General features: G+C 40.8%; 2 protein-coding genes across 2 annotated transcripts; one reads left to right on the top strand and one right to left on the bottom strand.

The window, feature by feature from the left end:
• Positions 1-7,777: 7,777 nt before the first annotated feature.
• LOC117894674 lies at positions 7,778-9,954 on the bottom strand. Its single transcript, XM_034801852.1, has 4 exons — positions 9,691-9,954; positions 9,548-9,633; positions 8,152-9,481; positions 7,778-8,094 (listed from the first exon to the last, which is right to left on the bottom strand). The coding sequence occupies exons 1-4, from the start codon at positions 9,888-9,890 to the stop codon at positions 8,001-8,003; spliced, it is 1,710 nt and encodes a 569-aa protein (XP_034657743.1). The 5' UTR covers positions 9,891-9,954; the 3' UTR covers positions 7,778-8,000.
• A 14,166-nt stretch (positions 9,955-24,120) lies between these two features.
• On the top strand, positions 24,121-25,460 carry LOC117894024. Its single transcript, XM_034800861.1, has 3 exons — positions 24,121-24,611; positions 24,667-25,243; positions 25,307-25,460. The coding sequence occupies exons 1-2, from the start codon at positions 24,164-24,166 to the stop codon at positions 25,155-25,157; spliced, it is 939 nt and encodes a 312-aa protein (XP_034656752.1). The 5' UTR covers positions 24,121-24,163; the 3' UTR covers positions 25,158-25,243; positions 25,307-25,460.
• Positions 25,461-27,209: the final 1,749 nt, after the last annotated feature.

Genomic DNA, 27,209 nt, shown 5'->3' with positions numbered 1-27,209 from the left:
TAATGGTTGTACTGTACAGTACAACCCGAAAGGGTTACCAGAAATCATAGTTACAGAATCACTATTATGTTTCTATAATAAATGTTTGTTTTCTACCGACGGCTCTGTATGCAAATGCCATGTGCCCGAGACACTCACACTCAATTAACCCTGTTGTCAATCACATGCAAATATTGTGGTTCCTTGGAACAAAATAAAAAAAAAGACGGAAAACGTTCCATCAATCTGAATCCAAATCCAATGCAATTTGTTGGACTTCCCTGCCGTTTGTTGTGGTTCATTAGAATTGCTCAATTATTCCATCAATATGCATTTGTAGCTAATCGAATTCTGAATTCTACCCCACCTTGTGCCTGCATATTTAAGTGGTTTCGGTGAAAGCCAAAAAAGAGTTTTCGTGAAATGTTTGTAAATTTTCCTGGGAAAGTTTAGTTAGCGTGACGCGTCTTCCACGAGTAAGTAAGGAATATTTGCATATAGAAATACTTTAAAAGGATTTCGATTGATTTGGTAAAGGAATCGGTTGGTCTGTTGGTGCCTTTACCCATGGCTGATTTTCTACAATTTAGGAATCGTGTTTAATGTTGTATGCAAATGCAGAAGCAGTCAGGGAATCTTGCTAGGTACCACCTCTGTAGTTTTAAATAATTTAAAAATCAGATAGAACATAAATTACTTTAATAAAGTATTACATTCCTTTTCCTAGAGTTTTGAATGTCTTCCTATGCTAATTCTCATTCCGCTCTTAAAATTCAGCAATAACCAATTTACAACATTGTCGGTACAAGCTTTAAACAAACTCAAAATCAACATCAGACTGTTCCTTCCCATTCCACAGATGTGAAATGCCTTCGCTTCACAGCGTTCCACCACACTTGGGTGCGAGTTAGCATCCCATGCCATACCCTCACATCACATCCTTCGCGATGATCAATCAAAATCTGAATTTTAATGTTATGCGGTGCATGAAACCCTAACAACAGGAACAGAAATAACCATATCCTGTGTGTGTTTGTGTGTTGAACAACAGCGACAAAAAAAAAAACAGAACTGAAAGACAAAAGTGTAAAAGAATTTCCACACAGGGGTGCGGCACTGGCATTTTTCTAACCCCTTTTTGTTGTGTTACTGGTGAAAGGCAAAATATTGGGAAATTAAAAAAAAAAATGCTGAATGCAGAAAGGAGAGAAAAGAGAGAAAAGGAGCAACCGACTGGTAACCAGTAGCGACTGTCGACTGCCAATTGCCGCAAGGAAAATAGTAAAAATTGTAAAAATCCTATTAAGCGTTTTCCGGACGCGGAGAGTCCTGCTGCTGACACTTCACTCTCTCACTCTCTCCCCCCTTTTCGTGGGGGTAGAGTGTTGGCTTAAATGTCTAATTTAAATGCATGCGCTTTTATGAGTAACAGTAGCAAACAGAGATTGATGATATTTTGGGGGTTCTGTTTTGGGAGTCAACTTTTTCCCATACAAATAATTGCTTACAAATTTTGCGGCAGAGATTTTGTCGCCTCCCCCCTCATTACAAGCAGGTGCAGTTATTCCCTTAAGAAATCTACCCCCAGATACAGCCACCAACATATCCAACTCCTTCGCATGTGAATCTGTAACTGAACAACAAAGAGCAAACGCACTCGCACTCACATATGATGTGAAATGATGTCATCTAATCTATTTTCATGTTGGACAATTTATGATCTCTAACAAATTCAGTTGGCCATGCTCACTTAACAGCAAAGTGAAAAATATCTTTGTTCCATTGTGAGGTGTATAGAATTTTTAAAGCATTTATCGTAAATTTTCGATCGTATCGCGGCGGAAAGGGGACAGACAGACACTGACTTGGCCAACCCTTAACCACACACACAGGCTCTAACACACACATCCTGTCGTCCAAACAATGTGCCGCCCCAGACGAGATTAGGAAATGAAAAACAATAAATGGACTGCTACTCGTACTACTGCCTGGCATGCCTATCTGCCACACAACGGATGTCATTAGGACTCATTTAAAGAGTGGCCTTTGGTCAGGGATCCGGGGGATATGTGTGATAAAAGATTTTCGAGTGCACGTAAACACCACAAAAATCTATTAACCCATGAGCCAACAATTGGTTGCGCCTCTGCGAAAAGGGTCGACCGTCCAAATAAATATGTCAATATCGAAAGCAAAATCAACGCCAACGCACCGATCGGATCCAGTCAAAGAGTCGCACAGAAGAAATTAGTTCCACCCAATTGAGTTTCGCAAAATGCAATTTCTCTTTGTAAATTCGGTGGCATGCAGCACATTGCACGCTGCACGCCTATTAGTTCAGGTAGAGGCAGGCAGATATGGGACTCACAAATTCAGAGTGTACGGGGTCACACACCTAAAGGGTTACAAATGTATTTTGTACCATTTAGTAAAGGTTCATAAGCAGGCGACTGGCGAGAAAATGTTTTATAAGAGAAAATAATGAAATATTGCATTATTTTGGGTGTGTTTTTAGTTTATAAAATAATTGTTCCCAATGGCACAAAAATAACACAAAGTAAATAACATTATGGTACATTTTCTATGTTTCTGTTGACTACTTTTAACTTTTCTCCTGGATTTTTTCTATCCAAAATAAATGAGAAAATAAATCTCTCAACTTTCGATTCTTTAAAATATTCTCTTGTCGTTTTTTATGTATTTTTCCAGCTCCGTTGCAGTGCAGCTGTTCCTTGGAAAAGTTCCCACAGAAAAGCAAGAGCATACTTTATACTTTTGTATACCGTTTTATTATGGTTTCTGCCGATTTTAGATTTTATTAATTGCTGCAAATTTACAGCAAATTGAATGCATCACAACATTTCCACTCGAATCAATCAAAAAACCTTCGAAATGAAAGAACATCGAAGAAAACGCATAAAAAGCCAAGTCATAAATATTTTGAAAGGAGCCGCTCACAACACAGTCACATCCCCCCTCTCTTCCATGGAAATAAATAAAATGCAGCGTGAATTTGAGGAGAAAAAAAGTGCAATAGGCAACAAAATTTCACACAGTAAAAAAACGCAAAATTAACCCAAAAAGAATGCAGAGGGGCGACCAACCCTCCTGGTGGTTGCCCAGCCCATTAATGGCATGAAAGAGAGGTACCACACCCTACACCGTACACCGTAACTGTTCTCGGTGCAGTTTGGAAAACAGTTTAAAATTTGATTTGGGTGCGAATCGAAAACGGAGGGAAACATAACCCTTTTTTTTGGCTGTGGGTCACTGAAGCGTTTGCGTCTGTCCGAGCGCTAAATAAATCACTTCTCTTCGATTAATTCGCTTGCTGACATGTGTGCGAGGAGGGTGCACTCACACACACCCATGTCCCATGTTCCATGTGCCGTCTGAAGGGGTTTATTTTGGTGTACTACTTAGCTTCGTTTTTTGTGTTGCACATACATGATTATGGTTTATGCAACCGACCGCCACTCATGTCAAATTTTGGCTTCTTGCTCTGCTTTGTAGTGGCATGGAAAATTGTCCATGGGTGCAGAGGTCATAAGTTATAAATTAGTAAAGTACTTTAAAGTCCTGGAAGAGGCAGGGGGATTCTATTTTTTATTCGTAGAGAAAGGGTTCCGTTTCCACCACCTTTCCACATGATTGGGTTTCCTTCTTTATTTTGTTGTTTTTTTTTTACACTTTTAAGTGCATTGATTAATTTTTATTTTGATAGCTTCGAAATCAATATTGTTTGCAAATTTCTCGTAAATACCCAAAGGCACCCGAAGACACACAAGCAGTTGGTGTGTGTAATTTGTCGTCGTCATTTGTAACGCCCAACGATGATCCCCTTGATGTTTGCCACTTAGCCAAAGGGTTCGGCATTTATTTTGCAAGGAATTTATGAAGCGGAAGGGCGCACTAAAATCCATCTTAAACACCGTGAGAAAGATGACCGAATCATATTGTGTGCATTTCCAAGAGTGAAAATACAAATATATACAATTAAATTGTGCTGTAAAATGTACAGAAAACAATTTTACATTTCCATTTTTTCACAACGAATTAAATCCCACACCTCGGAGTCTGGGAAATCGTTCCTCTGCAATACAAATAGTTTCTATTAAGATAAAGTCTTTTCAATTTTAATGATAAAATAAAACTCACCAATCTTGCCATTTCTCAACCCATCTCTTTCAATACAAAACGTCTCTCCTTGCTAAAACCATTTGTTCTTAAGGTGTCAATAAATGAGTTTAGGTGTTGATGGAACACATGGTATATGGTGCGTGAACTTGCCTCCAGATAATGCTTCCTTTTGCACTCCCTTAGTACAGTTATTAAAATTGAGGCGAAGAGATCATGGTGCAGAGTACCATAATAATACAATTGTAGATGCTCCAGTGAGTCTGCGTACCGTTCAATGTCACGATAGTCCATAAAAGAAGGAACCATCAATCTCAGTACTTTGAGCTTGGGACACTTTGGCAACGTTGTGTAAATTTTGCAAGTACTGTATTCTAATTATAATTCTTCCAACTCAGTATATTCAACATATTGATTTGGAGATGTAAGACATTCTTTGTAATTATACAGATGTAAGGCGCGAAGTTTTTTCATTTTTGAAACGATTTTAAAAATATTTCGGATGTAGTATTTCGGAGCAACGTGCAATTCTTCCAAGTTAATTAGTTTTCGTAATTTCTGAGCTAAAAAAATGTAGTGCAGATGTCAAGAAATGTATTGTTTTCTAAACGATTTTTGTCTTACCCTGATAGTCTGAAATGGCTTGTACACTCAACGCTTTGCAGTCTGCATTAATGTACTGAAGGAGATCCGATTCTTCATAGTCCGATGAAATGTTAAATAATAAAGTAATATTTTGGAGTCCTTTTATTGCTAGCACAAATTTGCATGCGTCGAAATTTAAATCACTAATAACTTGCGTAGAATATTGCAGGTTAACACAATGCTTTGCTATTAATTTGCAAGTTACATAATTTAGATTATAATTATTTGAAATTAAGCAAGAAACAGTCGGGCCGCATGTTGTGAGTATTGTTTTTAGTTGGTCGTTGGTATACTTGGCGCACTGAAGCTTCTTATATGCTTCGCGAGCGTGGTGTGCAAATGCAGATTCAAGTTGTTGGTTGACTTGGGCCAAATTTAGTTTGTCTTTCTCTTCAAGGTATCCGAACACTTTATCAATCATCTCAAGGGGTAATTCAGAAAGCATTTTGATTTAGAAAAACAACACAGAGACAACACTTTTTGGAACCGACCAACTGGAAATGACATTTACGTACATTTATCTCAGTAATGGGTAAAACCTGTGTGTGCGATGAATTTTACCGATTGTTTATATCGATTTGAAATCAATTAAAAATGTAGACCAGTCCTTGGCTTATTCTTACACATATGTAGTTCTGTATGTGAACATTTTCAGGAAATATTTTTTCAAGGCAAAGAGAATTCGAATCCGTTGCGGGGATAAATGTTCCCAGGCTAAGCGGGTACACTCGGAGCCGACAGCCATTGGACATTTGACTAAGTAGCAACCATTGACCTATGTCCAAGCACATTTATTGCATTTGTTGTGCGATTTGAATAGGGAAATGGGATGAAACTCGCAACCCCCATCCCAATATTTCCTCACTTTGATCTGTTTGCGGCGCGTGCACAGAATTTGTCACAGCCATCAGATGTCAAACGATATGGATATGGGAGATGAGTACGAGTGCCGACGAATTGATTTGCATGGGATCGGAGAAATTAATATATTTCGCCCAAAATGAGTGACATAATTAAGCGATGACCAGTCTGACCGGCCCGGCGTCACTCTGGGGTCATAATTCATAATAATGAAGTGTAAATCGCCTTCGGGACCGACCCTAGTCATAATCGGCTTTCGATACAAAACAAAAGGCCTGACTGACTGCCTCTCATTGCCTGCTCTCTATTTTCCAGGGGAAGTCACGTGCCCGTTGCCTGCCCTCTAATCCGTGTCCGTGTCTATCCCTCTCAGTGAAAGTATCTCGGGTCTTCTGCTCGGCAAATTTGTAACGCTTTTTGATTTCTCTAGGGCCGTCCTTCCTTTCCTTCCTTCCGATGTGAAAGCCAATCGCATAAACTCTGTTCCCTTTTTGATCTCCTTTCTTTATTGTGTGTTGCCGTCTGGACATTTGCCTGCTACCTACTTGAACCATGGATTAAACCCTATAAATTGTTCTTGGGTAGGAAGTGAGCCATACTCGTGGCCTCTCTGCCGCTTTTTAAATTTCATTCATTGAGTTGTTCGCTTGGAAAGGGTTATGGAATGCAATTACAATTAATTCAAGCTTGAGATATTTTCTAAATGTTCAACTTCACCTTTTAGTCTTTTATATAATTTTTAGAATCTACAAAAATCTCTGCTCGCTTTATCTGCATATCCATTACTTATCGCTTCAACTGTTAAACCGAGTCTTCGTGCAGCACTTTGCTCCACATCACCCATGGAGCCGCATGGTCTCCCATGGAGAGGCAGGCTCACCGATTGGTGTGTCCAACTACCAAAAATAGGTGGCACTGATTTAATGGGAGGTCGCTGGTCGGTGGTCGATGGGTCTGCCATGTTCCAGGCATTTTCAATTTTGTTAATGACCCAAAAGTGGCGTAAAGCAATTTATACCGTCCAGAGACTCGTCACTCACACACACAGAAGACAAATAATAGCGCAGCAGGACATTGACAACAACACCCGAGCTATGGATAGCCATAGGAATGGGTTTACAGGGATAAAAACAAAGTAAAGCGAGACTATCGACTGCCGGTAATTGACTGCCGTTCGATGGTCGTCCACTGGTCGATAATGAAGCGCAATTGTTGCAGTGCTGCGATTCATCATTAATCATATTCTACGCCTTCAATCGAAGGAGTTACCTCTCGGAATGACTTCTTTTCCACTAATTTAAGGTGTTGCCTCTCTCTATCTCTCTGTAAATCATTCCGTTTCTTATAGTTATTTTTTCAAACATTCCTTGGCGTTTCCCTGGACCTCCTGCCGTTTGTGGGTGTTGACATACGTTCTTTATTTTTTTGTATTTTTAGTTTTTCCACTCGTACAATGAATCACAAGATTAAGGAAAGGCATTGAGCAACCGTTTAATGGATGGCTAGTCAATTGTCAATTCAACGAAGGCTTTTCCTTTTGCATCGGTCTTAAACATCAAACAATTAACTGGCCAGCGAAGCTCTCTCTCTCGCTGGCTGTCGGGCACTTTGATATTTGATTTGGCGCTTCCTAGACACAAGCCACATGTGTGGATATGTATCTGTCTCTTAAAACGAAGCTTTAGCTCCGTTTGTGGCCATATTGCGTTTCACTTTTGTGCCCCACTTTTCTGGTTCGTTTTTCGCATTCGTAGGGCGTTGTTTGTCCGGCCCTTTTCCGCTAGTGTAGGTGGAAAAGTGGGTCAGCAAATGTTGATTGTGTGCGCGGGGGAGCTGTGTATTCTTTCATGGGTTAGTGTACTTTACTGCTAAAATCAATAGACTCTGGCCCCAGCTCTAGCTCTAGCTCTTTCTCTGGCTAAGTGTAATTAGCTTTGACTGAAAGCATGCCATGGAAGTTCAGGTTCTCTGAGGCTTTTTGCCAGGGGTAAAGTGGATGTGAATGGCTAAATGTGCTCAAATTTTTCTTGGCAAAATTATAGCAGCATATTGTGGATTTAAATGGGAATTGGTGACCCCGATGAAAAAGTTTTTGCCTGCCAAAATATAAATTTTATATACAATTTTGTATTGGAATGTTTAATTTGTATCAAAAAAGTTGATATTAATTTGGTTAGGAGAAATATGTGCAATGTGGCCTTAAATGTGTGTTTGGTGACCCCGACATCATGTTAGAGTCCTTGCTAAAGAATTTGTAGCTAAAATTCCAATTGAAATTCAGTTCAAATTAATTTTGTTAGAAGGAATAGTTGCTGTGCGGCTTCAAGTGTGTGTCATGTAAGACTCCTTGCTTGTGAATTTCTAGCGAAAATTAGAGTCTACATTGATTTGGAATTAATGAAAGTAGAATCATAAGCACCGCCTGTGCCAGTTGTGCCAGGCATCTGCATTTCACATGGATAACTTGCATAGCTGAAAGATCAGATTACATAGAAAAGATACAATAATAAATACAAGATTTAAACTCACTTCATTTGATTGAGTGGAAAGGATTGGTTGTTCCCCATATTCATGCCCATGCCGTACAGCTGACTGCACATCTCTGGAGGCACAAAGGCACCAGGTCCTGCTCCTGTTCCAGTTCCAGCGGCACACAAGCCCGAACAGGAATCGGGAGACAAGCCAATGTCCATGCCGTTGGGAAAGTGATTGAAATTATTGCCCTGTGCAGCAATCGGTTTGTAATCTGAAGAGTACACCGTTTGGGTCTGCAGAGTATCGTTAATGGCGCCGCCCGCAGAGGCATAGTAGGCACTACTGCTGGCTGCATTCATGCCAAACACGGCCGTGGGGTTCATTGACGGCATCGACACTGACATTGCTTGGGGAAGGTACTGCTGGGGACCCATTGAGCTGCTGAAACCATCTTGAATGCCCGAATAATAGGGTTGAGCTCCCACACCTGGCTGTAGATTGTTGAACATCTGTGGCGTGGCATGCTGCGCCTGAGCCAAGGACTGCTGCACATTTTGCTGTGCCGTTGCCAAGTATTGCTGAATATTTTGGTTATACTTTTGAACATACTCGTAGGCGGCCGCAGCCTCTGGGCCCTGGAAGCTCTGATCTGTTTGGCTTCCACATCCGGCCATCGATGGTTGGTAAGCACCGGGCATGCCCGGATAGCTGCCCATGGAGGCTGTAGACTGAGTATAACCACTCGTCGAGGATGTTGCATAGCTGTTGTTGATCTCAGCATTACTTTGTGAAGTGTTTGCGGCCTGGCCTGCAAGTCCACGTTGTCCCCCGAGTGAGGATTGATCCATTCCCATGGCTGCTGCATACATACCATTTGCTGAAGTAGAAGTTTGCATGGCATACATCCCTCCATTCGGTGCTGGATCCCCGTTTGGCATGGCATACATGCCGCCATTCGTTGCTGGCCCTTGGTTTGGCATGGCATACATTCCGCTATTCGTTGCTGGCCCCCCGTTTCCTGGGCAGAACATGGGCATGCCCATGGGCATGAATGGAAATGGCGCATAGGTCATGGGACCCGACGAAGGCAGCTCCTGTGGGGGAGGCATACCCTGCTCTGGCATGCGACAGAAACAGCATGAGCCCATGGGGCAGCATTGTGTCGAAATGGGCGACTGGCTCTCGCCGACAGTTGCTGTTGATGTGGCGCACACACCTGGATGGTTGACAATAGTGTCCTCCGATCGTGAACCGCTTTCGGGCAGTGCCGCCTGGCTCTGTCCGCCAGCATCGGCGCTCCAATAGCAGCACTCTGAGGCAGAGGTATGCGGCATGTAGGCATCATTCTCCATCTGTGCACGTGAGCTGTTTCTACAGATGGGATCTGCTTGGGATGGGATACAATTTGTGGGGTAATCTTGGGGGTTGGTTTCTTGGGTTGGTTTCTCACATTCACTGAAGCTATAGCCTTGATGATCCATGACTGTGCCCTGCTGCTGGCCGCTACCTTGCCCCGAAGCTATGCGATAATTTGAGCTAAAAGTCCAGGAGATATCGACGGGACAATTCTATAAAATATAAATTCCCACTTACAAAGGCCTACTCAAGCTCTTAGATTTGTCCTCGGCTTTATTTAAGGAAGAACACGATGGCCCTGGTCCGATATTTGCATCCTTTGGCCTGTAGGTTTTGTAGAGTTCCTCAAAGCTGTCAATTGAATGCAGTATTTGGCGATTTTCACTCAAGTTCTCTTCGTTCTCATCATCGCTGCTGTCATCCGAGCTCCTGGCCATTGCTATTCGGAGAGCCTCACTGCTTCCAAGCTGCTCCAAGATGTTAAAAATGTTTCCAAAAATAAATTAGGGATTTTTTTTTACAACATTCTGAAGTAAATGTCTGTAAATGCTTGATAAGTATCACAAAAATGTGATTTATACTGGCAGAAAAATGGAAAAGTATAAATAAATTATTGTTAAATTAAATATTTGGATTATTAATATAAATATAATGCAAGGAAACGAAAAAATTGCCTCAACGTAGAAGATATTGAGTTATATTGAAGAATATTTAATGAAAATGTAAAAAAATGAATTTAACCACAAAAAATATTTATTTAAAATTTGAATTATATTTTCATACTTAAGCCAAGAACTTTAACTTCTTTTTACAATTTCCACGCGGTGTAAATATATTAATTTCTTTATTTTTGTAATCAAAGTTTGAATATAAAAATCTTTGACCTGTGTGTACCTGTTTGGAAATGGAAACGGTTGCCTTAAAATTCCAAAATTTCGTGCCGCAACAACCTGTGTCCTGCCATAACATATGCGCTACTAATTTAACTAAATTAACTACAAATATGTTATCATAAACTGTCGCTCATTGGCAGGCGCCATAAAGAATTCGTGAACAAAAGACAACAGCAGCAATCCAGAACACGCGACCGACCCGACACCAAGTTCGAGCATTTGCATACCCTATAATTTAGCCCTCGCTTATCGTTGCCAAAAAATCAAGCCACACGCGAAAAAAAAGAACGGACGGACGGACGAGGTTCCCCCCGAGCGAGCCTTGCTGGAAAGTACCCTAATTTCCAGGGTCGCTTATTGTCATGTCACGACAATTAAACAATTTTTCGTGTGTGTATTTTCCACTGCGCTTTTGAGCGCGATTTAAATTAAGATAGGCGGCAAATTAGCGGCCCAAAAGGTTTGCATAATTATTATTTGACTGGCGAGAGCGTATCTGGTGCCGCAGATCGTTGCCTTCCACAGATGTTACACTTTTTTGTATTTTTCGCCGGGGTTAAATGGGTGCTCAGGGGGGTGTTAGACCCCGATGACTCGCGGTATTTTGCAGACCAAGACTTGGATCTGCGGTTAAGCGTAACCCGTTTAACCCTTTTTTGGTTTGATGCGGGGAGTGTGCCTGGCATGACAATGACACAACGGGAAAATGTTCTGTGTTTTTCCTTTCAAAGGTGACATATTGGTTTTCACGATTAAGATCGCTAAATGTTTGCTTTTGCCGGATGGATGGGTGAATGAATGAATGGTTTGCTCTCTCAGCCTTTTTTTGTCACTGGCCCTAAAGGAAAAGGGTTCGAGGAGTTTCAGAAGTAGGAAAAAATTTTTTGTCTATTGGAAATGCTTGGTACAATTTATTTTTATGCATTTCCTATAAGTGATTAATGCCAACTGATATATTTTCCATATTACTTAGACTTTCTTTTAAAAATGTTGATACCAACAACTAATTTAGTTATGAATTCTGACAGTCTGCGTCTGCTTGTTGTAATTTCGGTTCCTGTTACTTGTGCACATTTTAATTAAAACCCACGAGGCTAAAAATTGTCTACACAAAATTGCAGCAGCATTATTACTAAAGCCGTTGGGTTTGGGCGATATCTGGCAACGATTAAAGGCATGACAAGTTTAATTTCGTCCTCTTCTATAATTTCTTGAGACAGAACAAATTTCTCCGGATTAATTGAAAATACCAAATCCGCTTTGAAATTATTCTCTGCGCAAACATTTAAAGATTTTATATGTTTGTCAAATCGTCAAAGGAAATCAATTAATTTTAATATTTTCAATCGCCTTTTTTCAAGTACATAAAATCGTTCGCTGTTTTTTAATTCCAATTGCAAACGTATTGCTTCATCCAAAAATATGACAATTTACCTTCTGAAACATCTGAAATAGAACGTTTTTTTTCTAAAATAAATTCTTGCTCATTGTTGTTTTCTGTTTTTATAAAATTGTATTTAATTTAATTTTTTCTCATATAAAAGTTGTTGTGTTTAAATGTTAATTTATACATTCGATTATTTTTCGTTTAATGATTTAATTTTCAATGCCGAAAAAGGGAAAATAATAGTTTGAATTTCGCTAAAATCAATTATAATTTTAAAATATTTTGGTTTTGTCTTCGTTTTAATTGTATCAAAATTGCTTAAGAGTTTTTTTTTTTTTTTTTTGTGTGTTTTAATTTTTGTTTGGGTTTTCCTTAGCTTTTTTGGCTGTGTTCTGTTCTCGGCGGTTCTCTTGCAAATAGTTTATTGACAATTATTTGTATTCTTTATGGTTTTTTGTGTTGTTTTGTATACATATAAAAATTGTTTAAAGTCTGCTTAAGTCTATTTTGTACAATTGAGTTGTTGTCCTTTTGTTGTTTGCATCTTTATTTGCTGTTTGGTTCTGTATTGTATGGATAGTTGTAGATCTGTACTCTATAGTTTAACTTCTCTATTATGCGGTAGTCTAAGTAGTTGAAATGCAAAAATTTGACAATAGTTTTTATAGCTTGAATACGATATTTGTGTGTGGGGGCCATATACGAGTATACAATTATATTCCAATTTGTAGACACTGATTAATCGGTTATGCTATAATTATATTTTGTTTGAGAATTGTTTTGGAACCAACCTTTCTTCTACTTGCCCGGAAACCGTTGACTTAAAATTAAACAAAATCTCCCAAAAGAAAAATTGAAAACGGAAAATTTGACACCCAAAAAAAGTAACCAACAATCAAATATCACTTTCAGCAAGTCGATGACAAATTTTGAATTTTCCTCTCTCTCTCTCTCTTAATTAATTTTTTCCTTCTCAAAAATAGTTTAAAAATATTTTTCTTATTTTGTGGAAATATCCCATTTTATTTTTACAAAACTCTCTCTCTCTCTCTCTCTCCTCCAACCTCGTGTCCTGTCCAATCCTCAAAAAAGAAATCACAATGCGCTTTGATTGAGCCTGCCGCCAACGAAAACTAAAGACAAATCACTTTAGTGTTCCCCTTCCCGTCCCCACACTCCTGGGAAAGATTTAGTTGCCCTTGCCAGTGGCATCAGTCGCATCCGCTTGGGTGTCGGGCGCCTGCTCCTGCTGCTGGCTGCCGCTTCTGATCTCAAAGGAGATCTGTATGACCGTTGGCCGTCGCTGGCTGGAGTTGTAGCTGTAGATTCTCAGGGCATAGCAGAAGATTTGTGCCAGGAGGTCCCAGCAACCAAACTCGGACATGCTCATGGCACCCTGCTGCCGGCCCAGGGGCACGGATATGTTGGCACGGAACTGTGGACGTTGTTGTTGCTGTTGCTGCTGTTGGCTCGTCTGCGGTTGCGGTTGTCGTGGCTGCTGCTGCTGTTGCTGCTGAGGCACCGCTCCTGCTGAAGCGGCGGCGGCCTGTTGAGCACTTTGCTGATTGCTTCTGGCCAACAATTGGGCCTGATCGGGTATAAAATATGCAATGGCCATTTCTGTATATTTTTTATTTGATTTATTTCGAGTTATTCTCGCTTCACTTGATGCACTTTTTTGCCAGTTTTTAGTTTTGTCTTTTTTGTTCAAACACTGCAGAAATTTTCTGATTTAAAAAATATTTTCCATTTGGCGGGAAAACTTTTGACGCTTTTGACGTAACTTTTTGTTCTCGGTGAAATGCGTTTCCGGGTGCGCTGTGCTGTTGCCTTGTCGAGGGTTTAGCGTGGACTGAATGTCGACATCCTGACGGCACTCGCATTTATAAAATAGCTGAGCTCGGTCCTGCCCTCTGCGCGCTCTCTCTGTATTTCTCTCTGGGGTTTCGTGCTGTTTCCTATAGGAAGCACACAGCAGAGCAGAGCGCCGTGTGCTCTCGCGCTTGGGCAAATGGTAAATGTCACCCACCCTACACGGGCGCTTTGTTTATGCCAACAACCAACCAATTGAACCACCAACCACAGACCCTCACACCACCAAAAACACAACCACCACCGTCACCGTCAGCCTGCCAGCCTGCCAGCCGCCACCCCAAAAGGAAAGTCGTGCCTGCCTTGCTGTTACCTTTGCTCGGCGGCGCTAGCAGAGGGAGGCAGGACAGGAGGCTAGAGAGCGAAACCAACGCTCGAGACAAAGAGAGAGCGAGCCTTACGTCAAACGTAACGTTAGCCACGAGCCACTTTTGCTTCAGAGGGGCACTCGATGTCGAACTCGAATCAGGGGTTTACTTGGCAATGCTCGGGTTAGCTCTCAGGATTCTTACTCTAAAAGCGGGGAAGTTCCACGCAGTTCGAAATTGGACTTTGAGAGTGAATCAACAATTGTTTGGGAGGCATGTCCCGCAGGACGGAACTTTGAAATATTTATTGTCTTATTTAATTTTCTTTTCATAAATAATTATATAATAGAAATATTTAGCTTTAACTCTCATATTAAATCAAGAAATATTTATTTGAGGATTTGATTTATTTATTTAATTCTTCCATGCAGAAATTTTTTGAAATTAAAATTATATTTAGTCTGGAATTGGCTTTAAAAAATTCTAGCAGCTTATTTTAGTTTAAATTATATTTCATCTTCATCCCAGAACCTCCTTCAACTCGGAATTCCTTTCACATCCAAACCTCCTTCAACTTCAACCTTTTCCAAGTGTGAATCTTAACGCTCAAGCAACGTTTTTCCTGTTTTCCATCGATTTCCTTCCCTATTTAATGTTCCCTACCGGAACAAACCCAACCCCAACCTTCAACTTGACCCACCCCAAGGGATACCCTAATGGGGTTGACCTTCAAAGTAAATCAGAGTCAGCTCCCAGCTTCGTCCTTGGCGGTTGTGTGTGTGTCTCCCCACCAAGTGGCTCTGAGAACTGGAGCTCATCCATTAGGATAAGCATTTCCTGGATAGTTTTGCCACAGCCACAGAAGCGAAGGGGTTCAGTGTTACTTGGAGAGACTTCCGAGGGGTTAAGGACTGGGATTAGGACTCGTATTATTCACGCATAATGCAGATGATTATAATCAGAATCAAGTCATAATCCCCTTTGGGGACGCTACGCCCCTGCTTACAGCTCCCTCCATAAATGCCATTCAAGTTGTTACATTTTAGAAACAGATTCCGAGGGAGCCGAGAACCGAAATGCCAATCGAGCTTATTTTTCTCCCCCACAGTTTGAGTTTTTGCTTCCTTGTTGCTAGGGGCATCGTCGTTGCTTTCAAGGCCATTGCCAAGGCCGTGTGTCTGCCATTTGTGTGTGCGCTCCTACCAGGGAAAGCTTTTCCCCATTTGTCTCACTTCGTTTCAAGGCCATGCCGGCCGGCATTCCCTCTTAGCTTTTTGTGCGTGCGACCTTGACAATGGAATTCGTTTAGGGAGCCACAATCGGGAGGGTCTTTCCCTCTTTCTCCTACTTGAGCGAGTGTGTGCGGGTGGAACTTGACACAGTTGACAGCACGTGCTCTGTTTGAGCTTTAGTCAAGGTCGTTGGATATCGATTTACCCAACTGGGAGGGAGCACCGTGCGTGCTGCGTTAAAAGTTACAGAAAGAATATAAATGCCATGATTTTTGTGGGGTTGCCTGTCGACAAATGAGGCGGAAAGTGTTTAAGAAATTTATATTTAAGAAGATATTTATAAATGCTAAAGTTGAAAGATTGATAATGAGTGAAAATTAGCTCATAAGACACTTTATCAAGGTGTTGCCTGAGGCACTAAAAATTATACTCTACTTGGGGCAGCCGAAACGCTCCACAGAGTCCAGTAACAAAATACAAAAAATCAATTGAGTAAATATTTATTTAAAATTCTGCGCAAGTCTCTTTTCTATTATTACTGCAAATATTCTTATTAAATTTAATCCAGGTGTGACGTACAAAACACCCTACACATGGTGGAATGATGTTCCTCGCATATTTCGCACTCAAACCCCTACCAGAAACCCTACCCCATGACACGTCAATCCCATCTTTCGACTCATAGGAACCGCCGCCCCCCTTTTGCTAAGTTGATTTCTTAAGCGAATTTACTCTGCCATTTTCCGCAATTAAACACAAACAACTTGGCTTCCTAATGCTAAAAGCTGGTGGAGACTTCCGTTTTGAAGCAGCAGCACAGCCACCAGTGCCCCCCAACCAGAATAAAATCCACACCGTCTAATTAAACAAAAGCAGCGAAAAGTCGAGGTGTAACCACCATAAATGAACATTAACTTGAAAATAATAAAAGTGAAGTACGAAGTAGATGGAAGGACTCTGCGAACCCGTTTGCTTTAGCTCAAATTTCATGGCATAATAAATGACTCGCAGACCGATGCGGGTGGAAACTTTTTCCTCTTTCACTAGCTTTTCCTTGCTTTTACTCGCCTCTCCCTTTTCGTTGCGATGTGATGGAGTAATGAAAGCGCTGAAAGAAAAATTACAATTCACGAGCGTAGCGCAGTTATGAACTTTTCCACGGTGCTAAATAATGCACACGAAAGTGCTCCAGCCAGTCGTGGGCGGGGATCCCAGTTCCTTCCCTGATTAACTCCCAGTGCCAGATGATGATGATGAATTTTGTATAAAATGCTAAATACCTGCAATTTAACTTTTGTTGGGTGTCGTCCAACCTCCCCATGGTCCGTTACTCTCACACAGCCCTTCCAGTGGAAGGAGCCGTCTAGGACATTTCAATATGCAGCTCCGCGTGTTTCTTTTAATTTAAATTGACTTCTCTGGGGTACGTCTCTGGGCTGAGCGTCCCTGTGGGTTTTCTGTTGGGTCAGAAACTAATCAAAAAGCTATAAAAAGTTTTACCTTCAGTGGATAAGACTCGGTGGTGAACTATTTTTGGAGAAATGGCAAGGGTTTGTCTTTATTTGGATGGGAATTGCTGGTAGCTGTTGATTTGAGATTGATTGGTAATGGATAATGGTATAAGGAATGATTGAGAATGGAACATCAATGCCTAACACATCTGATGTGCTCATTTTCCTCGTTATAATTTATTTTTGAAGTAGGAAAATCTTAAATTACATTAATTACAGCCAGAAAAGTGACAGCAAAGGTGTAAATAATAAATTTCTATATTAAAACTTGCCATGCTTAAATATATTCCAAATATTCTATCTAACTCCACACATCTATCATCCAATTAAATCCGTTTTTGCATTAACTTTATGGCAGGTTTTCCCAATCATCACAACGGAATTTTGACGTCTTTAAAGTTAATGTGATTTGTGAGAGCTGCACTTTGCAGTCACTGTCATTGCAATGGTTGGTGCATACACATAATTAATTAAGGATCTGACATATACCGCCCCGGGCCAGTCGCAACCTCCTTACATTCCCCCCTGGCACCATTTTCTTTCGCTCAGTCATCACTCTTCTTGGGTTCTCGTCCCCTTGCCCGCTCCAGCCAGCTGCCCATTTGACTAACAGAAATGTCAAAAATGCAAGTGACAAGTGTGAAAAAAGGACGAGCAGAAGAAAAACAAAAGCCAAAGGAGGACACAACGACGGCGACGACGACGACACACACATGGCGCAGGGCGTAGGGCGAAGGGCAAGGACAGCAGCTGTACTTTGGGTTGGGTTTGGGTTGGGGTTGAGGGGCAGAGAGAGGCATTGTCTGCTTGAAGACGCTGCGCGTTCGTGCAAAGCAAAATAAATTGAAATTTTAAAATGTATGAAATTAATTTTTGGCGTTCATCGCAGACGCCCCGCACCCAACGCCCCACGCTTGACTCGTGCTGATGATATCACATGATTATTTATCTTTCACGCGCACTTACCCACGCCCGAACCACCGCCCGACACATATGCAAAGGATGTGCGTGCCTGGGCCTGACACTTGCCAACAACACACACTTTGTCAACGTTTTTAGTATGTTGTCAGCTCTCTCTTCTGGTCTCTGTCCTGCCAGTTATCCTTTTTTGTCTTAGCCTCGATTTGTGCGCTTTTAAGCCATTTGTCAAACACTTTCCTGACATCCAGGGCGTGGGTAGTGGCCAAACAGAGCTCGGCCAGAGTATTTACCACTTCGATGATGTTATGCAAAAATTTACATATAGATTAGCAAAAGGAGGAGTCGGAGCCGAGCATCGCCACTCGACACTTGATGAAAGCCTTGAATGCAGGCCGGGCCCCCACACTGGTGATGATGATGATGTCTGCGATGCATAAGTGGAAATCATTAAGTGGCCCAGGCGCATCTTGTAAACTGGTGCGTAATCCTGCAGACTCTCTCTCTCTCGCTCAACCCCAGCCATGGTCAATTGTTTACAATGCGGACCAGACCTCAACACAGAACTGAACAGAAACAGAGCACAACCCGAGGAGCATTGTTGCCATTTCCGTTCCCCCTCTCTGGAGCTCATTGTTGGGCCTGGGAGTTTTCGAAAATCCCCTGACAACACTTTGTGCCCTTCCACAATTGTGCAAAAAGAAAATTTCTGCGAACAATCCTTGAACAATGCAGGAAATAATTGCACTGAACGGACAGCAGTCCTTACACGAACACGGACAGGGACAGAGACGCGGATGGCAGACCTGATCTGGGCATAATGACGAGCCGCTGGATATTGGCCAACGATGATGGGCATTAAAACGCGTATGATGAGGCTTAAGTAGTCACACACACACACAGCCATAGACTCTTTGGGACTCTTTAGGTGTATATCCTTTAGGCATGCAGCGTCCAGGACATGTCCTGCACGAGAACTGGTTGGGTTGGGGGCTTAAGTGATGCTAACATATTGTACACATGCGACCATGTGGGTTAGGGGAGAGTTTTCTCGTTCATAATATTTCTTCACGATGATCATTGCCTAATGAAAAGGTATCAGAAATTATCATTGTTGCTAGGGTAGAGCAGGGGAGGGGGAGGAGAGGAGTGCGTAATTCTGAGCAAGGTGAATGTAAAATTAATGTATCAACATCTGTCGCAAAAATCACATATCAATCGCGAATTTGAGGTAATTATTGCTGAACGCTTCAGTTGGGATTAAAAATTGCCTGTACTAAGTGGGCATAAGGAAATTTTTTTATTTTGTTTAATCTTTTTAATTATTTATGATTTGTATTAACTTTTTATGGCAGTATTTGTAGTAGGAGGATAGAAAGCGAATATTACAGCCAAATAGAGGAGTGATTTTAATAATTTATTTATTAATTAATTAGCTGCAGATATTTTACATATTTTTATTGCAAATTTAAACAAAAAATATGCCATAAAATATTCATTTCAATTTATTTTTCTATTTAAAAAATAAATATTCTTTTTAAAACCTAATTTTTACCATTGACGGACTTAGATCTTCTCACCATTCACGTCTGGCTTTAGCGGACACATTCCGTACATGTCCGTTCACACTTTCAACATCCATTAAGGGCATTTCAGCAAGGCAATGCCAAACAGACAGAGCGACAGAGAGGAGGCCCATAACAGTGGCAAACAGCAACGTGACAACCGAAAAAGAAACTGTGACATAAACATAAAATTTTATGTTAATGGCCGATGATGAAAAGTCCAACAATGCACAGGGACAGGGACTGACAACGGCACTGCCACCGGCTGTGGCAAATAAATAATTACCATAAACAGCAGGCAGTTGCAGGGAAGAGGGGCCGGGGAGGAGTGGGTCTTCCTGGATTGTGGCATTGTTGGGGGATTCACAGGTTTATGCAGTTAATGTCATTGAGTATTTATCAAATGAATATTCGTTGCTAGGAGATTTTTGTTTGCCAGGGTTGAAGGTTGTAGGGAGGCCTCCTCCTGCTGAAATTGCACCAACTGCACTGCGATGTTAATTCAAATTTACGTTAATGGAAAATCATTACGCACAAATGTGTAAAGTGCACTTTGGTCTCCTGCCCGTACCGGTTGCCAGTTGCCAGCTGCCGGTTACTTTTTAATGCGTTTTCCTTGATTCGCCCAAATGAGACTGAAGTTTTTGACTTGCCGTGCGAGCACACACGATTCTTTAATGAGCTGCAAGTGCAATCTGCTCCACCGACAGGCACTGATAAGCTGCCAAAGGCTGAAGGATTTATTGATGATTAAAGAGGGAAACCTCTTCGCTGGGTTTAAACCGGGTAAACCCTGGCAGATATCATCTTAAGCCAGGGATCTCTTTAGGGGCTTACTAACTCCACAACTAACCAACTTCGGACTCACGTTGAGCAAATGAAAAAGCGGAAAACCACCGAAATAGTTAACTTAACTTATAAAATTTTACAGCACCAAAGCGGTTCCCGTCAGGTCTTAAAGGTTTTACTGGCTAAGCCACCCGAGAGGATTTGGGATTGGCTCTGCTCCTCCTGCTGCCTCCTGCTGCTGCTGCACCTTTTCCTTTAGCATGGCATTTCTTGTGGCTTATGCCATTTAATATGCATTTTGTGTTATATTTAATATGCAGACAGACAGAGCTGAAAGAAGAAGCCAAGTCAAATTGCAGAGCCAAGTCTCTGGCAGTCTTTGGCTTAATGGGCCCAAGTTGCTTTTGGGAATAGCACAGACGAAAGACATGTTGTGTCGATGGTGTCGATGGAGTCGCTCCATTTTGGCATTTCACTTTGGGGCATTGTTACATGGGAATTTTGCACTATCGTTCTCTCACTTTCGGTCTGTCTTGTTTTGGGGCTCATTAGGCACGGAGCCGGCACCAGGTTGGCACATCAAATTGCTTGCAAATTGCCTGGAAATTGGTGCCCCGCCCGGTACAGAGTTCCATGACGACTTTAATGAAGCAATCGAGTGGCAGCTACCCCGCTACTCCTGCCATAACCCTTTCTTCTTTAAGAAGGCAAAAGCGCCCTTAATCAGCACACAGCGGGCAGTTTGGCATAAGAATTGAAAGAATAAGGAACGAACGAACTACCCCAAGCATTGCTCTATTGTCCTAGGTCATTCAACCTCAGTGCCGCGTAACCTCAACCTCAAACCTCAACCTCAACCTCATGCCACGTCAAGCGTCGAAACGCAGTCGCAATCTCGAAAACGCATGCGAAATGCCATTTTCTGAGTTTCTTTCTATTTTTATGCGTGGCAATCAATGGATCAAAAATGGGGTATATTGTTTATTAGCTTAGGTACAGGCAACAGGTAGAAAATAATGCTTTAGGTCAAAGTAAAAAATGAAGTAAAACAATAAAAAAAGATGGAAATATATAAAAATATATTCCAATAAACAAATTTATCAATTCGACGCTTGGGATTGCCCCATCTGATTTTTTGTGAGTTTTTATTAGTATTAGAACCTCTGATATCCGAGTACTGGATACTCCTTAGTCCTTTAGGACATCCTTGCAGTGTTTGTTTGCTTTTTATATTCCGCGACGCGATGCAGCATAAAATGAGCAGAAGAAATATCGGGAAGGAGGATGCTTTTTCCCTTTTGCAGCATAAAATCAAATGTTGGGTGAGACGCTGAGACGTGAAGTGCCAGCGAGATGTGGAGTAAGCATAAAATATATTTTTATGTCACGTTTTTAATGACATTTGTTGCATTTTGCACTTGGACGTGGCAACCCTGGAGAGTCGCGACGTTCTCTCTCTTTCTCTCTCTTTGGCGTAGGCGTCTTACCGCAAGTGCGATGAAAAACAGAAGAGAAAACCAGACACACACACTGGATAGAGCAAATTAAGGCGTCCAGGTTCAAGGGGCAAAGAAAAAGTTGCTGCATCTAAGCTGTGAAAAGGCAGGCCTCCGGCAAAAAAAAGGCGAGGCAGTGGAGAGTCGAGCAACAGGCTGTCAGTTTGACAGGCACTCACTCGATGATTGCAAAAGCGCCACTGACAGCTGTCATTTGCACGGACCCAGCCATGCTTTTAGCCGGAACAAATAAGGCAAGAAAAAAAAGAGAAACCGGAGAAAAGCATACACTCACAGCAAGGTGCAATGGCATGGCACGGAACGGCAGAATAAAGTTGCTAATAGGCTTCTCTGTCCATTAACTTGGGGCAAAAAGACGTAAAGGGTTGACGGAAAGTGGGAAAATGGGGAAAGTTCAAGAGCGTTTACCAGTCGAAGGAACAGTGGAACGAATGGAAATGGAATGGATTAGTCAAGGCAATAATAAGTTAGCGAACATTTGAGGATAATTATTTATGGTTAAACCTTTAAGAAATACTTTACTTAATTTTACTTTAAAAACTTTAAGTAAGATAAAGAAATTAAGGAAAAAACAAAATCGAAACAGTGAAAAAATTAAAACGCAAACGGAATAAAACTAAAATAAAAAAGCGAAAAAGCATTCCATCATCCATGCAGAAGGCAATGTTTCCCCGCTGCTTCCATCAATTATCATCCGTCATTATCTGCTGAAGTTTTACTCAAACACCGCCAGGGTTGACACGTTGTCAATAGTTTGGGGAATGGCATGGAATGTGCCGGCTAATTAGCAGCAATTGAAAAATCAAATTGCCGGCGCTTCAAGCTGTCCTCAATCGAGTGACCCAAGGCACTGCCTTCAGACTGTCTGTCGTAGGCGACGCCTACTTAAATGGCTTTACGCCTCAGTGGGTTTCTTAAGGCCCATGGACTTGTCAATCTGGGACCCCAGGACCTAGGACCATTGTCCGGTTTGGCACTTGAGTTGTGCTTTCTGCTCTATTGGCTGCCATTTTGCGGCACGCTTCGATGCATTCGCTGCCGACTTGGAGGACAAGACTGTGATTTCCATGAAGGACCTGGGTTGGGTCGATGTAATTAGGTTTGAAAATTTGCTGATTGTTGATTTGTTGTACGGAGTATTTGCGGTACAGCAAACTCCAATTATATGCGCCAATTGTCAGTTTTGGTTACTCCTCGTTAACTTATTTGATTATGGGCTAATCAGAGACACACTGGGGGAACACAGATACAATGGGAAGACTGGCGCTTGGTCTGGTCACGGCTTGGATGGAGTATTGTAAAAATGCAATCTCGCAGCTAAATTCAATTTAAGAAGGTTCTATTTTTGCGCAGGGAAATATCTTACGAAAATCTAAAGCTAAATAAGCAAAAGTAATTTAACTTTTCCCATTTTCTGATGCTGCTGCTCAACTCTCTTATCGACTAGGGACCAGAACCGAGACCCACAACGATTTGATGAAGTGCACACCAAATGCACAAAACACACACATGTGTGGCCGCATATTGACAGACTCCAAAAACGCAAAACTATGCAAATAAGGAAGGATACGTCTGACAAGTCCAGAGCCAAATTCCCTTGCAACACACCGACCGACTCAGACTCCGTTTCTGTCTGCTTAACCCGAGTCGAGTTTGGGTTTCTCTTCATTTATCTTGGCTTATTAAATTGAATATATTGCTTGGAAATTTATATATGTATATATATTTTTTAGCCTGCTGGCATCATTGTTGTGTGGCGTCCCTTTTGGTCCTTTTAAATGCAAATTAGCTTTTTGACTTTTTGATGCGCCCCGTATCGTCCAGACTCGATTTAGATTTATGCGGCTTGATAAATTGTGGCTACACTTAATGTGCGCATACGGTGTGACATGTCCTTTTCATGTCACTCGCCGAAAAAGTTGCCAAACTCCCGACTCTCTACCCATGACCCAAACTCTGCTGCGAGTCCTTGTCGTCGTTGTCGTCGGGGGTTTCCATTCGAGTTGACATGTCGAGTGGTTTTGTTGGGGTCTGCTCTGGTCGGGCTTTGCTGACATTTTTGCACGCTTGACAAAAACAGCGCAACAGCATTTTTCTGACTGGCTCTGACTTTGGCTCTCTGGCTTTGACTCTCTGTTTTGCTGGTAACCAATGCTTTTTGTGGTCCGGCTTTGTAATTAGTTTTGCTCGGCGAGGTGAGTATCGGGTTTACAAACGTTTGCTCAGTCCCCACTCAGTCTTTCGAATATATGTATGTAACTCAAAATGGAAATGTTGGGCGACATGTTGATGGTTCAGACAAATTATTGCAATAGGCTTTGCGTCTTTTCAAAAATTGATTACATATTTTTACATATTTAATATAAAAATATTTGTTTTTTGGCTAGTCTATGTTCCAGTCCATAACAATTAATAATAACTAATGCATAATTAATTATTTTAATCAATATATGTTGAATCATTTATTTACAATTTTTGCTAATGTCTTTTAATATTTATTTAACATTAAAATTATACAAAATATATAAATATTTCTATTCACTTAATTACTGCCCCTCAATTTTGACGCATTAATGGGGCTAATATCGATTTTATTAATCGTTCAAATTCATCGCAAACTACCCCAATACCCATCTCTTATACGTATGTACGTAAATTCTTTTTCCTGTTTCCGGTTGCTTCTGTTTGTTAGAACGTGTTCACAATATCTCATTCAAAATGCTTGCAAAACTACCTATTGAAATATTGGATAAAATATTCAATTACCTGGAACGGAAAGACCAATTGAAAATGGCTCAAGTTAGCAAACAATTTGAGTCTGTGTTTGTATACAATTCGCGCGACAAATACAAGGAGATTGTTTGCTGCAGATATTCAGACGACGAGCTCCAATTAATACTGCGCCTTTGCGGACACACAGTTACTCATGTTTCTGTGCTTCTTAATGTAAATGAGGCGATTTGTGAACTAATATCGCAGTACTGCATTAAGCTAGAATCTACCATTTTGAATCTTGAACATTTCGATGCATGCAAATCAATTTTAAGAATGAGTAACCTGAAAAAAATTGTGTTGCAAAATATGGACATGTGTGATTTGGATATACTCAATTACATAAATCCAGAATGTAAAGGATTATCTTTAGGATCTTTTCCGAATGCTCAGGGTATGAATTGTAATTAATTCAAATGAAATATCTTTAACATTTGTAGCTTTTGCAGCTGAAAATATTGGGAAACTGATTAACTTGGAAACATTGGAACTTACTGGGTTACAGAGTTATAAAACCGATAGTCTGTTTGAAATATGTTCGTCTTTCAAGAAGTTGCGTGTCCTGAAAATTCGAGACATTTACTTTACAACTCCCGAGTTAGGTATAAGGAGCAATGATATTATAATCTCAGGATTGGAAGAACTTCATATCACTTGTTGTGAATTAAATTCGAATTGGCTGCCCAAATGTCCGAAGCTAAAAACTTTGAAATTTGCTCCGAATGAATATATGAGCAACCTTCTTGAAGTCAGCAATATTATCAAAATTTACGCTGGAACATTGGAACATTTTCAATTTAAAATTAATCGCAGTAGACTCGAACGCTTTAGTGTAAATGATTTTATAAATGTTCTCGGAGAATGTAAGAACATCAAGTGTCTACATGCGGATGCGTTCTTGGTATGGCGCCTATTGCATCATCATCTCGACTCTTTTTAAAATGTCTAAAGGATAAAGGCTTCAATCTACAGAGATATTTTGAATTGAAATGCGATATGTTGATCGACAGTGATCGGCTCCTTTTGGTGAGTGTTTAAAAAAAAAACAACGACTTCTGATGTTGACACTAATTTTATCTGCTTTTGTAGGAGAAAGTAATTGCAGAACCGAAAGTGTGCACTTTAATTAAATATTCCACATTTGGGCCAACTATGAGCTTCATTTTGCAAGTTAGTTAATTACCTAACCCAAACCAAGACAGCCAAGCACTTGAATCTCGAAGTAAATGAATATTTTCATACAAATCTGTCTTAAATAATAAATGTTACACACTTAATGATTTCTTATCTATTTTTATTTATTATTATTATTTTTACGTAGTTGGCTGTCATTAAGAATATGCATAATTACTGACTGAAAAATCAAAATTTAAGAACAAAAACCACAAGAGAAACGCTTTCATTGGTATACAAAAAATAAATGAAAATCAAAATATAAATATTTACTTTGTAAAAAAAATATCAATTAGATATGGCAATTCAATTATGCGAGTTGCAGAACTGAATAGCTGTTGCTAATGGAAGGAAACTCATTGCAAAAGTTGAAAATAAACACCTAAAATCTTTCAATCTTGTTGGAAAATATTTATTGAAATTACAAATACGTTTAAATGGAATACTTCAAGTCTATATAACTCCATATTTCTTTTATTTAATTGGTTTTACACAGTTTACACTTTGCCACTTTTTTTAAATATTTTCTGCTGTTCTGCTGTTAAACTCTTCCCTCTGGTCATTAGGTGTACTTGAGGGAGCATAAATAATTTCATTTTCATTTGATACGCATGTCTATAAGTCACCTCTTCCTGCTGCCCCGTCTCACTGCTCTTCAGGCAGGCAGGCAATCCACATTAACAAAGCAAACAAAACTACTCAAGCGTCAACAAAAATATGTCATTTAGAAAATTATGAAATATCAACAGAGAGTTGGAGAGAGAGCGAGAGCAGAGGCGGCCCAGAAGAAACACTTAGCAGTAAATGAAAAATTATATGGTGTGTGTGTGTGGATAGCTGAGGATGACTTCAGGGTAGGAAAAACCCACAAACAATGGGAAAAACGAGCCAAGCAAACACATGAGCAGGCCATAAATTAGCCCGCATACTGGCATCAGGTGGAAGCGGCCGGCCGGCTGTACGGCCATGATTGAGGCACGAGTAGTTTGGGTGGTAAAAAAAAACAGTGCTCAAGGCGACACTGGGTAGGATGTGCGGATGCGTCAGCTGTAGAACAAGAAACTAGAAACTAATTGAGGGACGGGGGATAGAGGTGGATAGGTATGTACATATGTAGGTAGGTGTATGAGGTGGCTTGTTGTCAGGCCATAAAACAAAGTGCTGTCTACAAATAATTTGACTTATTCGTGCAGAACAAATCGTACGTCATTTGTTGGGATACTAAAAAGTTGAGAATGGAAATGGTGTCTCTCTCTATATCCCTCTGAACCATTGCGCAATTAATGTTTCTGCACAGCGAGAATTATGTGCGTGACTGTCGCAGCCAGACAAGACGGAGACATCTCTCGTCTCGTCTCGTCTCTATTTTCTATATCTATCCTCGTCGCAATATGGATAGAGCCATAAATGTTGACTTCAATTTCCAATTGTTTGAAGCATTTTACGGCCTTACACATGTGCCACTCCCACACCCACTAGCGATTGCAGTTGACAGGCTGAATTTTATGATGATGTGCGTTCGTTCGCTTTTCGCCCAAAATGAAATCATAAATTTTGTAATTAATTTGCATATATGTATGCATTTCCCTTTGGTCCTCCCTGGAGCGGGAAGGGAACATTTAATCATTCCAAATTGGCATAATGGCTCAATTTTAATGGGCGCCGTCGCACAAAGCGGTTAAAACTCGAAATGGAAATTATATTTGTATGCGGCCTCAAAACTAATGAGACGACACACGGACCCCCAAAGAGATTATATGAGGAGATCATTAAAATTAGAGGGAAATAACTCAAAGTTTTGCATTGGCATTTTAATTGC

The sequence above is a fragment of the Drosophila subobscura genome, chromosome J (assembly GCF_008121235.1).
Source record: "Drosophila subobscura isolate 14011-0131.10 chromosome J, UCBerk_Dsub_1.0, whole genome shotgun sequence".
Taxonomy (NCBI): Eukaryota; Metazoa; Arthropoda; class Insecta; order Diptera; family Drosophilidae; genus Drosophila; species Drosophila subobscura.
Note: the sequence above shows the minus strand (reverse complement) of the source record. Positions and strands in the feature narration are given on the sequence as shown.